The 14,931-nt window shown below is 42.9% G+C and overlaps 2 protein-coding genes across 10 annotated transcripts in view; both read left to right on the top strand.

Annotated features, from left to right (window-relative positions):
- sh3kbp1 (SH3-domain kinase binding protein 1) overlaps nt 1-5,079 on the top strand; it is a 70,601-nt gene extending 65,522 nt beyond the window's left edge. For all 5 annotated transcript variants that reach the window (XM_041233226.1, XM_041233224.1, XM_041233223.1 and 2 more), the window contains 5 exons: nt 63-172; nt 1,474-1,614; nt 2,048-2,307; nt 3,525-3,588; nt 4,332-5,079. In XM_041233226.1, the coding sequence (XP_041089160.1) occupies nt 63-172; nt 1,474-1,614; nt 2,048-2,307; nt 3,525-3,588; nt 4,332-4,373 (617 nt within the window). In that variant the 3' untranslated portion in view covers nt 4,374-5,079. The remainder of the gene's footprint in view (nt 1-62; nt 173-1,473; nt 1,615-2,047; nt 2,308-3,524; nt 3,589-4,331) is intronic.
- A 7,179-nt stretch (nt 5,080-12,258) lies between these two features.
- Nucleotides 12,259-14,931, top strand: part of map3k15 (mitogen-activated protein kinase kinase kinase 15) — a 48,692-nt gene continuing 46,019 nt past the window's right edge. For 3 of the 5 annotated variants that reach the window (XM_041232850.1, XM_041232849.1, XM_041232848.1), the window contains exon 1: nt 12,261-13,623. In XM_041232850.1, the coding sequence (XP_041088784.1) occupies nt 13,320-13,623 (304 nt within the window). In that variant the 5' untranslated portion in view covers nt 12,261-13,319. Of the gene's footprint in view, nt 13,624-14,931 lie in introns of all 5 variants that reach the window. The other 2 variants (XM_041232852.1, XM_041232847.1) reach the window with 2 other exon arrangements.

Raw genomic sequence — 14,931 nt, 5'->3', positions numbered from 1 at the left:
AGTTTGTAATGTGGGTGACTCGCTCATGCTGTTAAAATGAATGTTTTACGTATCTTTTTAAGATATCGAAGATTTCGACACGGTAGTACCGACTTCTGAGAAGCTCTGCCACCCGACCGCCACCAGACCCAGAGTCACAGACAGACGGCCTCGCTCTCAGATCTTCACTTCTGTAAGCATCCCTGGGTCCTTCCCTTTCACAAGCCCTCACTACTGACTTCCTAGAGCAGGGCTGTGCAGCAGAGGGCTCCTGAGCCCTATAGAGATCACTGAGCTGCAAGGGGTGAAGGAGCCCATTCAGCACTGTTCAGGAGTTTGCATAGACTGAAGGGTAGACTTGGTATGAAGGAATACAGTTAAAACTCATCAAAATTAATGTAGGAAAAAATGTAAATTACACTTACTTATTCTGTAAAGACATTTGTTTAAGTGATAGTATCCCTCATAAGTGTCCCATAGTAAAAGCATTGCAAAGTGTAATGAAGCATAGCGAAAACAAGGCAAAGCATTGGCAAAGCAGAGTAAACTATGGGAAATGCCTAGGACAGTGTAACCATGGGAAAAGAATGGGGCTAAACTGCAAAAATACAGTGGTAAACTTTAAGGGATTTTACAACAGCATTAGCATGTAGACTAAATTAGAACTTAAAGATGAACACACAAAGGAGACCAAATCCATTACAGCAAAAAACCCAAACATCTTCCATAGCTCAAGGGCGAAAGCTTCTTCCCACATTGTCATAGTATTGCTCTGAGGCACCACAAAGTCCCGTGATCGACCCTCAAGGTCACGCAGCGTGTCTTGGCTGGGATTCACACCCAGTCTCTGCTGACTGCCAGCCTGCTGTTGAAGCTGCCTCCTCCTCTCTCCTCCCCTTCCTGCTCCTCCCCTCCCCTCTCCTCTCTCTTATGTTTGGGTTGGAAGGTCATTTGTTTCGTCTCCTTCCAGGAGTGCATGCCTGATCTGAGCAGGGGCTCCCTGTGCAGGAGGGTGTGATTTCTCACATCCGGCTGCACAGTCCCTACAGGGTCCACAGTGAGCTGGCAGCTGAGAACAGAGATGTGCTGCTAGCCATGCAAGGACATTAGGACCCCCCATGTGCACTGTATGTTCCCTTTCCTGCTGGCTTTAAGGTGACAGAGACTGGAGGAGATGGAATCAGTTCCCTAGCCACACTGTTGATGCTGAATCGCTGGGAAACTTTAAGACTCAACTTGACAAAGTTTTGAGATTTAACCTGCTGCTAGGAACCGGATGTGCTGAATGGCCTCCTGTCGTTCGTACATTTTCTTATGTTATCTGTGCTCTAACAGGCTAGGTTTGGGAAGCGAGATTCAAGTTTAAAAGTCAAGTAGACAAATGTGTATTTGGTAAGACCTTGCCTCAGTATCTGTGTACCCTTCCTGTTTTTTTGTTTGCATGCAGTGTTGTTCTTTAATTGTAATTCTAAAAAGCTGTCTTTCTGTTTGCAGTCCTCGCTTTCCAGTTCAGATTTAGCAGATTCTCCACCTCCGGAAGAAGACAAGCATGAGAAGGACCGTGGGAGAGAAGAGCAGGATTCTGCCTCCCCTAAACCACTCGAAGCAGGGAAGGGAGCCCCAAGGCCTATCCAGGTATTGCTAGTACGCTGGGATGCATTTCTTTTTACTTCCTTTAAAAGCCTTTGTGAATCAGGAACGCTGCTGTAGAGGCAGGACTGGAGGCGCAAGCCCTGGATTCAAACATCACGTGGTCAGTTACGCTTTACAGAAATACTAACCTAGGATAAATATCACAGTTTGCTGGTTGAGTTAACTTTTCAATACTACTTGAACAATTTTGAGTCAGTTACAGTATCTTTCCAATACTACTAGAGCTCTCTGCAGTGGTGAGTGGAGTTCTCTTTCCTGTACTGCTAGAGTGCTATGCAGTGGTGAGTGGCGTTTATATTTAAATGGTCTTATTCACAAAGCTTTAACTCTTGAGTCATTTGAGCATCCCTGTTTCCTCAGCAGCGAGTGTTTCTCAGCGTACCGAACCTCACTGTTTATAATGTCCCGCCTCCAGGGAGCCGATCTGAAGGCTGGATTGCCCCTGAAGCCGGCAGCACCAGTGCCAGCCCTGTCTTCCAGCAGAGGTGGTATCCAGTCAGCCCTGCACCCAGGGGGGCCGGCCACAGGACACAGACCCAATTCCCCTTCCCACATAGGCCACGAAACAAAGCCAAAGAACGACCGAGCCAGCCATAGCCAGCACTCCTTGGAGGAGCTGCGGTCACAGGTGATGGATCTGCGGACCATCATTGACCTCATGAAGAGCCAGCACAAGTGAGTACAGGGGCTTCAATTCAGAGCCAGCACAAGTGAGTACAGGAGCTTCAGTTCAGAGCCAGCACAAGTGAGTACAGGGGCTTCAATTCAGAGCCAGCACAAGTGAGTACAGGGGCTTCAATTCAGAGCCAGCACAAGTGAGTACAGGGGCTTCAATTCAGAGCCAGCACAAGTGAGTACAGGGGCTTCAATTCAGAGCCAGCACAAGTGAGTACAGGGGCTTCAATTCAGAGCCAGCACAAGTGAGTACAGGAGCTTCAATTCAGAGCCAGCACAAGTGAGTACAGGAGCTTCAATTCAGAGCCAGCACAAGTGAGTACAGGGGCTTCAATTCAGAGCCAGCACAAGTGAGTACAGGGGCTTCAATTCAGAGCCAGCACAAGTGAGTACAGGGGCTTCAATTCAGAGCCAGCACAAGTGAGTACAGGAGCTTCAATTCAGAGCCAGCACAAGTGAGTACAGGAGCTTCAATTCAGAGCCAGCACAAGTGAGTACAGGAGCTTCAATTCAGAGCCAGCACAAGTGAGTACAGGAGCTTCAATTCAGAGCCAGCACAAGTGAGTACAGGGGCTTCAATTCAGAGCCAGCACAAGTGAGTACAGGGGCTTCAATTCAGAGCCAGCACAAGTGAGTACAGGAGCTTCAATTCAGAGCCAGCACAAGTGAGTACAGGGGCTTCAATTCAGAGCCAGCACAAGTGAGTACAGGAGCTTCAATTCAGAGCCAGAACGAGTGCAATTCAGAGCACTCCAGTGAGAGTTTTTACTGTCCCCATACATTATTCAGATGTTTGCAGTCATTCTGCATTGTTTTATTTCAAGTTCTAAAGTATTGGCCACTAAATTCATTGCGAGTGTTACTCATTTGCTTAGTTAATACCGGAACAGTTTATTTGAGTTCATTTTGTGTTGCATACTACACAGGGAGCAGTGTGACGTTAAACAGCCCGCTGTTGCTGGGATTCTGATCAAAGCAGCTTCCAGTAATCTTAATGTAGTCTCCTCACTGCATTGGATTTCTTGTAGCCCTTTTCTTCCTTTCACTCACTAACTGCAAACTGCACAAAAAGAACTTGATGTACAGTATCCCAGTTCTAAAGGTGAAACCAAGATCCAAAATCTAAAAGAAGACATTGTGAAGAACACGAGCACTGCCAGCTTTGCTCTTGATAAAGGGAAGTGGTTTTTAATTCTTTCTTTCTGCCTGTTTCCTAGAAAAGAGATTAGACAGTTAATAAATGAACTGGACGAAGAAAAGAAAATCCGTTTATCCTTACAGGTATGTGAGCGGCACCCCGGCACAGCACCCAATAAGAAATCCCAATTCGGAATGTCTGTTTTTTTTTGTTTTTTTTTTAATTAGGCTAGCAGTGATTGGTGACAGTGTTCTGCAATGCAGCGATCTGATTGGCTAGAAAGAAAGCACTGCCTATAATCCCTGCCAGGTCACCATTGTACCTTTTCTCAGCTGGTTTTAGCTGGTTCAATAAAAGAACGGGTTGGTCCAGTCCTGGGTTCTCTGCTGTTCTTGAAGCTCTGGGGTTACCATAAGGGAAGGGTACACTTCTTATAAGAACATACAGTAGCAAAAGTGGAGGAACTAGCTGGAAGCAGACCTGGGGTCAGTGACAATTGTAATTGGGCAAGTCGTAATTGTAATTGTAATTCTACCATGTAATTGATCGATTGCAGTTCAAGTACGCATTTACTTGTCGTTCGATCATTATTTTTGTATTAGCAACTGCTTTTGGTGGCCTTGTTTGTTTGAAAAAGTTCTATAGTATGTTTCAGTATTTGTACCTGTGATTATTGCTTGCTTATTTAGAATAGAGTGAACTCGTTAATGTGGGGAGCTGTTTGCTACTTTTTAGTGTCATTGTAATTAGAATTGTAGTTACTGCAGTGTAATTGTAACTGAACACAGTGGATTGGAATTCCAGTGCTGCTGTGATTGTAACTGTGATTCTGATAGAGCCCAGGTCTGGCTGTAAGGTAACGCTGCTTCTCCTCTCTCCTTTTCAGATGGAAGTAGAACACATAAAGAAAGTCCTTCATTCGAAATGATCGCTTGAGCAACTGAAGCAACGCTCGCTCACCTTACCAGTCTCCCACTTGCAGTTCTGCCACAGCCAAATTTAGTATTGTGCCGAAAAAAATACAAACTTTTTTTTGTAAACTTTCCCTTCTTGTCCTTTTATATATATATATAAAAAAAAAGATGAAATCAATTTTTTTTAAATGCATGAGATGAACTGTAGCTGATGGGGAAGTTGCTGAGCGATGCCTCCTCTGTACGACCAGCTAGTGGAGGGGTCGTTGGACAGGGCTGGTGAATGAAATGACAGCTCTTCTGACCATCCTGGTACTATTTTGATGATATTTTTCATTTTAAAAAAAAAAATGTCTTTCACAATATAAGTTTACAAGTTATATCATGTGCTTCATCACTTTTGTGGGGGAATATTTGTGCTTTTTTTTTTGTGTGTGTGGTTCCCAGTGATTCCCGTGCTCTGGGGTTTCATACAGATGGCGCCGTTGGCTCCCGGGTCCTTGGTCCCAGTCCGGGTTCACATACGTGGTTTGCCAGTGTGACACTTACACTTTCTGTTCAAGTGTTGAGATTGTTTAAAAGTTGAAGGAGGCCTGTGTGTTTTTTCTAACTTGGTTAGTTCTTTTGCAAAATATTCTCTATATACCTTTTTTTATATTTCAATGTTCTAAATGCTATAATGTGTGGACATTTTTATTAAAAAGCAAAGATATGAACACATTTCTGTAATGTTCAATACTGTATATTCAGTGCATGAATAGTTCCTTACTGTGTGTGCGTGTGTGTGTGTGTGCGCATGTGCGTGCACTCTTTATAGTGCTTGCTGGGTTAATAAAAAAGTCCGCACAAAGAAGGAAAGTGACAGAAGCTACATTATGAGGACTCCGGCCATGTCCCTGTAATGTTTAAGCAGATATTTTTTTACATACTAATGCAGCAGTATTTCCTTTAGCTCCTGTAGCTTTCATTAGCGTAACGCTAAAGAGGACGCCACACTGCTACAGAGCTGGTTTGTTCCCTGCTTCCTGTACAGCTGATGAATCAATAGAAGAGATGATAGGGGTGGTCTGATATGTTTATCCCTATGTCATAGCCATTAAGCAAGTGGAGTGGCCCTCCCAAAGTATTGAGCACCCTTTTAGACACAACCTCCAGTCTGCTCTCTCAACCACATGATTGCAGAGCGCGCTTGATTAAAAAAGCTTTTATGTAGCTGTACTAGTCCTTGTATTTACACTGGGAAAGCAGTTTCAGACAGGAAGAAGGACAATTGCTATTGTGAAATGAAACATTCTCAACAACACATAACGCACAGGAGACAATGGTATTTATGTGTTTGTTTTGTGAATTTTATGTTATGCACTAAAATAGCTGCTTTGAGACATGATGTCTCGTTTGGTGTTATTAAAAGCTTGATAGAAGTATCACGAGGCCCAACTCACTAAGCATTCACACCAGAGCTGCACCTGCACTAGGGCTTTGTCCAAATGGGAACACAAACAGGTGGCATTGCTGCAAAATTGAGAGTAGCTCATTCCGGGGTTTAATCCAAGTTTAAAAGCCTTGGTAGGCCAGCACAGCAGTGACAATGTCAGCGCCCCGGATGAGAGGAAAATATTCTTCCAATCAGCTTTTGAAACACTCAGTGTGGAAGTCAATTGTAAAGGCGAGGGAAGGGCAGCCTGTCTTGTTTTAAAACCAACACGGTAGTGAATATATTGAATACTTCTGAAAGACAATTCTGAGTTTACGAGTTTTTGCAAACCCCGACTATTCAGCTGATCTAAATGGAGGCCGATCTAAATACAGCGTCTTTTAAATCATTGAAAGTAAGTCAGCATCACCAAGACCAAGTCTCTTCAGGTGTATTTTGTCTTCCAAATAAATTCAAGTGATCGCGGCGGCAGTATTTCATTGAGTAGACCTCCCTGAGGGGGTTACTATTTCCCTTGATTTGTAACGGTCCAGGTTTGATTTTCCCTTTTAGAACACCACCTTGGTTCTTTAATAAACTAAGTACACTGTGCTCCACTGTGTGTTCGGTAACGCCCGAGTGATTGTTTGTTTTGTGTGTGTTTGTTTGTTGTTTGTCCACTAGAGGTCTCCCCCCAGCAGTGTGTTGAAGAGGTTGGCCGCTGCTCTCCAGTTTGTAGTACAGTAATTACATGGAAGCGATTGCATCATGTCATCACCCTACATCATTTTAAATGTCATAAGTCACTTCAGGAACATTCTGGGCATCTGCTACTGTGTCCTGTTCAAGGTTCACACAGCATAGAGCTTACTTAACAGTGTCCTCTAAAGGTTCAACATATATAGCTAACCCTGTGTCTTGTGATACAAGACAAAAATAACCTCCTTCCTCCCCCCAAACTCTTATATTAGAGGAAGCAGGGTCAACTGTAAATATTTACTAATCATAAATCATGCTTAAAAAATACATTAAAAAAGGACACAGTAGATTAGCATCCACACCAGGGTTTAAACAACACATCTACCATAAACAATTCCTTTCTTGTATTACAATCTGCTGCCCATGTCTGCAGAGTGTGTTACACCCGTCTTGAGAGGCCTTCATTGGCTGCCTGTTTCATTTTGAATTGAATAAGATCTTGTTGACCTGTATGAGATCTTCATGGGTTAGCTCCTCAGACATTCCAGCCTGTTCTCTACGCTCTTCTACTGCAGGCCTACTGACCATCACAACGGCTCAGCTCAGAACTGTGGGAGGTGGGGAGGGCATTCAGAACTGTGAGAGGTGGTGGGAGTTGGGGAGGAGGTGCATTCAGAACTGTGGGAGGTGGGGAGGGCATTCAGAACTGTGGGAGTTGGGGAGGGCATTCAGAACTGTGGGAGGTGGGGAGGGCATTCAGAACTGTGGGAGGTGGGGAGGGCATTCAGAACTGTGGGAGGTGGGGAGGGCATTCAGAACTGTGAGAGGTGGGGAGGGCATTCAGAACTGTGGGAGGTGGGGAGGGCATTCAGAACTGTGAGAGGTGGGGAGGGCATTCAGAACTGTGGGAGGTGGGGAGGGCATTCAGAACTGTGGGAGGTGGGGAGGGCATTCAGAACTGTGAGAGGTGGGGAGGGCATTCAGAACTGTGAGAGGTGGGGAGGGCATTCAGAACTGTGGGAGGTGGGGAGGGCATTCAGAACTGTGAGAGGTGGGGAGGGCATTCAGAACTGTGAGAGTTGGGGAGGGCAGGTGGGGAGGGCATTCAGAACTGTGAGAGGTGGGGAGGGCATTCAGAACTGTGGGAGGTGGGGAGGGCATTCAGAACTGTGAGAGGTGGGGAGGGCATTCAGAACTGTGGGAGGTGGGGAGGGTAGTCAGGTACCTCGCGTCCTAACTATTGAGTTCTCTGCCAAAACATGTCAGGGACTCTGCATCAGTGCCAATTTTAAAATCTACATTAAAATATGTAGGCTGTGAGGCGCTTGATTATCTTTTGGTTACAATATGGATCTAGACATGAAAAACACACAACGTTATAATGAATATTTTCTCAGTAAATGGTATGACAGTAACAAATTCTGAAACTACACTATACTTACAATATGCCAAAAATGTAATGGTGTATGTGTTCTATGTCATTCTTTTGATCTCTAGTTCTTTCAACAGGGGTAGGTATGTTAAGTTAAATGAAAACACTTTTCTAAAGCAGTATCTTGAAAATCTCAGGGCAGTTTCTACAAGATTCTCACTCCAAACTGTCACTTCAGGAAGGAACAATTCGCAAAATAAAGTTATTAAAACAGAAATAAAAAAAAACCCAGACATTAATCTAGTGGCTTGCAGGTGTTTTTTTTTTTTTTTTTACCAGTTTGAGAACTGTAATTGTTTTTGTTTTAACTTTTAAAATAAGAATGCGTCAATGACGATGATTTGCAGTAAAACGTTTTGAAAAACTCTCCCTTTTTATTTGCAGCTTGTGAGATTGCGAAGTGTCTTTAAACAAAATAAACGCTGGCTAACTAATGCTCTGATCCCATGAGGTCACAGCATCGGTGAAGGGTTAATCACAGAGCAAATTATTTTCAATAGCAGCCCCCACACACACCGAGATCAGTTGCTAAGTGATTAGTTTTTTACATAGCAGCCGGCTGCAGTTTATTACCTTTATTGGTAATTAAGGGTTTGTAAATAAACATTCTCTGGAAGTTTATTACAAAAGGTAAAAGCAAGAGGAATGGAAATGCAATAATTAAGAGCACAAACACAAGCAAGCATAGAGCAGTACCATGGCTGCCAAAGAACGACGGTACAGTGTGTGCATGCAATTAGTTTAGTGAAGTAATAAATGAACTTCTCAGTACCTATTAGGCATCTGCTGCCTGGATCGGTCCACAGGTTTCACTTGCTTAACCTCTGCTATTTGCACCGGGAGTTATCTCTTCTATTGACGAATACAAGGGCATGCCATTAAAATGACATAATGAAGCACTGCAATTAGCTGTTTGCATGGTTGAGCTGGGCTGGGGCTTTTAGCTGTAATAACCCCCACCCCTCCCTCCCTCCCTCCCTCCCTCCTCCACAGTCTCTGGAATTCAGTTCCCCAGGAGATCAGGGATGCAGATGCAGTCAGCGGCTTTTTAAATCTAATTCAGATCTGGCCCTCTAGTCCAGTTCCATTAATATTACAGGACAAGATCACCTACAATCTGACCAACATCCCCTTGTACTGTATAATGGGTCTTCTCTCTCTGTCATTTTAAAACTTAACAGTATAGGGACGGATTTCAGAATGTGGTAAAACTATGAAGGCTGTTCACTGGTTCAACTCATTAAACGTGACCCGTAGGAAAGGTAGCAGAGTGCTGCAGGACGATTCTACAGTGTTTAAAACACTTGCCGTTCCTGAATTAACACTAGATTATGAAATCCGTGCCTCTTGCATAAACAATGCTGGCAAGTTTCCTCAAAGCTCGCTGCATGGTTTTTGAAAATGTTACTGAGATGCTGTAAGTATGACTAATTGTTTTTGAAAGTTAAGCACATTTCACAATTCAGCCTCGTAGTGTACACGAGTCCATTGTACTGGAGGGGAATGAGATGCCTGAGACAGTTTGTGTGCACATCTGACTCCTTGTCACTTACATTATGCAACTATGGGGTTGAGATAATCCACAAGGTATTACTGTTTCAACTTGCCTTCTTCAGTATACGTATACGCACTTGTATGAATGCAGATTTGTATTTTTCACTGAAATCTGCAATTTCCAGGACTACACAGCTATGGCCAAACATTTTGCATCACCCTATAGTTTTAACCAATTTTGCCTGCTGAATAATGTTATGTTAACCAATTGAATGACATACCATTTTGTAGTTTTCCAGATACTTTCCAAACAATTGATATAAATTGTTACATTTTAAAATCTAACATGGAATACTGTACTACTAGTATGGCTTAGAGTAGACTTTTGCAATATCATTTTGTTGTTTATTTGATTACTTAGTGTTTCATAAAAGACCTCAATTATGTTCATATAGTTAGAAAAAAAAGATGTCTCAATCCTAAAATTCTAGATGATGCTAAACTTTTGTCCACAGCTATAGGACTAATTGGCAAGCCTTGATTAATTCAAAACACTCTGATTGGCATGAGCAATTCAAAATGAGATGGTAAAGCTTTCTAGTAAGTGCATTGAGCATTATAACAGCTGCCAATCACAGAAGAGTGAGGCACTCTGAGTGCATTGAGCATTATAACAGCTGCCAATCACAGGAGTGAGGCACTCTGAGTGCATTGAGCATTATAACAGCTGCCAATCACAGAAGAGTGAGGCACTCAGTGCATTAAGCATTATAACAGCTGCCAATCATCACTCTGAGTGCATTGAGCATTATAACAGCTGCCAATCACAGAAGAGTGAGGCACTCTGAGTGCATTGAGCATTATAACAGCTGCCAATCACAGAAGAGTGAGGCACTCTGAGTGCATTGAGCATTATAACAGCTGCCAATCACAGAAGAGTGAGGCACTCTGAGTGCATTGAGCATTATAACAGCTGCCAATCACAGGAGTGAGGCACTCTGAGTGCATTGAGCATTATAACAGCTGCCAATCACAGAAGAGTGAGGCACTCTGAGTGCATTGAGCATTATAACAGCTGCCAATCACAGAAGAGTGAGGCACTCTGAGTGCATTGAGCATTATAACAGCTGCCAATCACAGAAGAGTGAGGCACTCTGAGTGCATTGAGCATTATAACAGCTGCCAATCACAGAAGAGTGAGGCACTCTGAGTGCATTGAGCATTATAACAGCTGCCAATCACAGAAGAGTGAGGCACTCTGAGTGCATTGAGCATTATAACAGCTGCCAATCACAGAAGAGTGAGGCACTCTGAGTGCATTGAGCATTATAACAGTGCCACTCACAGGAGAGTGAGGCACTCTGAGTGCATTGAGCATTATAACAGCTGCCAATCACAGGAGAGTGAGGCACTCTGAGGGACGGAATGATGCTGAAATGACTCCCATTGGAGGTTCAGGAATACCCTGCCCACCAAGCAACAGCTCAGAGAAAGCCAGTATAAAGTCAGAAGAGTACACAGCACACAACACAGGCATTAGGGAATCAGGCAAGAGCAATATTTGACCAACAGGAAGGGAGTGAACAGGAGAGAGAAATTCTCAACACAACAAAATGAAATATTTGTGAATGCCATACGAATGAACTTAGACGAGCAATTAATAATCACTAAACAGTCACTACAATCATTTGTTTTTTTTTAAAAAGGAAAAGCAATTGGGGGGTTCCTGTAGCAGCACTGTAGCACGGAACCCTCGATGGTTCTATCCATCTCTGTCCTGGTTCTTGACAGAACCCTCTAGTGATTCTAACAGAAGCAGATAGGATTGAAATACAGTTTCATTTGTTACAGTGGAACAAATTTGCTCTCTAACCACAAGAACACACCGTCTCCTTAGTGAGAGAGACTGGATCTGTACATTCATTTCTACATGCATGTTCATATATTATAAATACAAAAGAAAAAGAGCGAAAAAAGGTAAAGGGTTCACTTTTATGACAATACTTTTGAACTACTTCAGTCTAAAGTGTACTAAAGTGTTCTAAAAGAAATGAAGAAAAAAACCTCATGTGGTAATTTATTTACAGTATATGTATTCATATTTTTTTTATTTTAAATGGGGGTAAAAAAACCCAAAAGATATGTCATTATAGAGGGGGCAGCCAACATCACTGCATCAAAGGAGAATTAGGATCCAACAGGATACTTTTCAATCACTAGAAATTGAACACATAACTCGCTATGTTTATAATAAATAACAATGAACATATTACAGACGGTTATAACGCTGTTAAAGTTGCTGTGGTACCGCACACCCAGTGCTGAAGAGGATACAATAGGACAACTGCCCAGCTGCACAACTGGTACATTGTCAGAATGTGGTACGCCTTGACCCGTGGAACGCCAGAAAATGGTACTGCTGTCAATGCTGTGACTGACTACTGCACAAATCACTACGAACTGTTAACAGTTAAAAGACTGTAGTTCATCCACAAAATCCTATGTTTGCAGTTGTAGGTAACTCAATTTGCTGCCCATCAGTTAAAGTCATATACATTTGCTGAACTGTGAAATAAATTATATAAAACAAAAGAACAACTTTAAGGCCAACGCCGTAACCCCTTCAGACCCCTTCAGACCCCTTCAGACGGGCGTTTCCTTGTTTTGAACTAAAATCATTTTCGCATGCCTGGGCAAGCGCGGTACACGGTGTACCACTTTTTAAGGCGTACCACGAAATTACACCTGTAAACACTGTTAGCCAAACTGCTATGCTGTGCCGTCCTACAACGTGCTGCTCCAACGGCGCTGGCCTGGCACCTGTGAAATTCCTGGCACATTTGAACAGTACTCTGTGGGTGCCACAGGTCGGGTCAAACACCTGATAAAAACAAGTGTGCAGCCCTGGCCACAGACTCACAAACTGAACAGCCCACGCTGCCGGTGGGACTGTGCTCGCGACTGTCATTGTCATGCATTGAAACACCTTTTATAGTCACACATTAATGACGGCGAGCAGCAGCTATACGGCCGCCTGCCAAGACAGAAGCAACACGAAAAACAAGCACTGCGCTGAAGCAGTTTGACAGGAGTCAATTATCTGCACACCTCTCCCTAGCAAAGACTTATGGCTGCCGAAGATAAGAAATAGAGAAGCGTCGTGTGCTCTGTCTGGCTTGACGTTTTATTCTCTGTAAAGTTTGATCCTTCTGAGGAAACTGGCCTGGTAAACGTCGCGTCATTTGTTTTAAAATGTGTTTTATTGCAACAACTCAGCAAACACCATGGGAATTACAACCCGCTTCCGCATATTCCAAAGACGTCACGCAAAGACCTCTTCACGCGGCGAAATAAAAGCTTCCCTAAACACGACTGAGCTTTTCTTGAAACACAAGTGATCGAAATTTGCTGGTGAGACTTTTTTTAATGTACGCTGAACTGTGCTTCTGTGGAAACTACTTGCAAGCGCAAAACTAGCCTGTAATGTAGTTTCCGAAGTCGGAGTTTTTTTTGGAAGACGCACTTTGCCTTGCACTGCTAAGGACATCGGGGAAACAAGTCTGCAGAAAATCTGGACAGGGACAGATTTAAAAAATAAAATAAAAAAGGGATTACACATTTAAAATATTCGTGCATGACTTGCAATTTGGAAAGCATGGTAATCCAGCAGAAACCAGGACACAAATAAAACATTTTAATTAATCAGCTTTGAGGTACAGTATTTTGCATTGTCTCTTATCAAGTGACAATCGGCATCAACAACACTATTGTGAGTGTGATACCCGGGACAAAAGTGTTTATACGAGGTGCACAGCTATGTACCTGCAAGGTAAATAACTAGAACACGCACTAAAGTGCAAGACAGAAAGTTCTGTTGACATAAAAGATACGAAAAAAAAAAAACCTTTCTTAAGATCTGCGATGGAGGCAAGCGCCTCTCAGTCTGCCGTGGAGTCTGGCGGCGATCATGCCTCCACTGCCGGGGCTGGGGCTTTGGAACGATCTGAAATCAACAGCCCTTTCCCCCAGCCCAAACAGAGGTCCCTCCGAGTCGTGTACGTCCTCAACGACGGCTTGAAAGCCGTGGCGGCCAACAGTCCCGAATCCGGAGCCCTCCAGTGCCTGCAGCGGGCGTGCGATGCAGAAAGTGCCATCCTTGCCACGGTCACTTTCGGCACGTTAGACTTCGGGGAGACGTCTGTGCTTGACACATTTTACGATGCAGGCAAGTCAATAGACTCTATAGTCGTGCAAATGCCTATTATTATTATTATTATTATTATTATTATTATTATTATTATTATTATTATTATTATTATTGTTGTTGTTGTTGTTGTTATTTACCCTAAATAATGTATACTTTGTGATGATTTCTCACCATGTGGGATGTGTTTATCGACTAGAGAAAAACATTTAAAAAAATAAACAAACCAAGTGGAATATTACATTCCAATGAGCAGACATGTGCTGAACTTTAAACACTGTTAAAGGGTCAGCACGATAGAGGAGCTTCAGTGTCCTCTCGTCGCTGCATGACCAGTTCCCTCCACCGCTTCTGCGGTGTGCAGAGGGGCTTCTCCAGCTAGTGCTTCTGCCTTGTAGATCAGCACCGGAGCGTAAGTGAAAGAGAATGTTGCCATGGTGACACGAGTTCTCGTGGAGCACGGGGCGCTTTATCTGTGCCGCTTCCATCGACAGTGAGATTCAGACTTCATCTATTTAGAAACCTGAGTGAAGAATGATGGATTATTATTATTATTACTATTATTATTATTATTATTATTATTAGTAGTAGTCGTCGTAGTGGTATAGGGATGAAAACAAGATTCCTTCTTATAGCAGTTTCACCCATTCCACGTTTTACTGCAAGCTTGATTAGCGGCATTGTATAGGTAACAAGCTCAGATGTGTCCTGTTAAACTGACAGTAAAACCAGGAATGGCTCAGGCTGCTATGCAGTCGGCTGTCTTGGTGCCATCCCTTTGTTATTATTATTATTATTATTATTATTTATTATGATTAGTAGTAGTCATATTTAATAATATTAATATAGTCATATAGTAATAATATTATATATAAATGATTAATCTTAAATATTATATGATTAATATATATATTATATATATAAGTATATATATATATATGTATATATTATCTATATATCTTAGTATATTATGTAAATCAATAACATAGATGATAGATCTATCTTCTGTCTGTCTGTCTATCTATCGAAGGTTTCGTCTGCTTCTCAAAAGAATAATTTTGACCCTAATCTCCTATGACTTGATTTCCTGTATTGAGCTGTGTTGTGTGCTGTCTCAACGTGCCCTGAGAGGACTGGAGGAGTCAGAGCTGTCATAGTTTACAAACTATTCTAGGTAAACCTGCAGGAGCATGCTCACAGAGCGAGGGGAGGGTGTTCACTGGAACAGCACAGAGCTCAGGGAGAGGGGGTCTGGAATGCTCACAGAGCGAGGGGAGGGTGTTCACTGGAACAGCACAGAGCTCAGGGAGAGGGGGTCTGGAATGCTCA

The sequence above is a fragment of the Polyodon spathula genome, chromosome 30 (genome assembly GCF_017654505.1).
Source record: "Polyodon spathula isolate WHYD16114869_AA chromosome 30, ASM1765450v1, whole genome shotgun sequence".
NCBI lineage: Eukaryota > Metazoa > Chordata > Actinopteri > Acipenseriformes > Polyodontidae > Polyodon > Polyodon spathula.
This window is presented reverse-complemented; position numbering and strand designations above follow the sequence as displayed.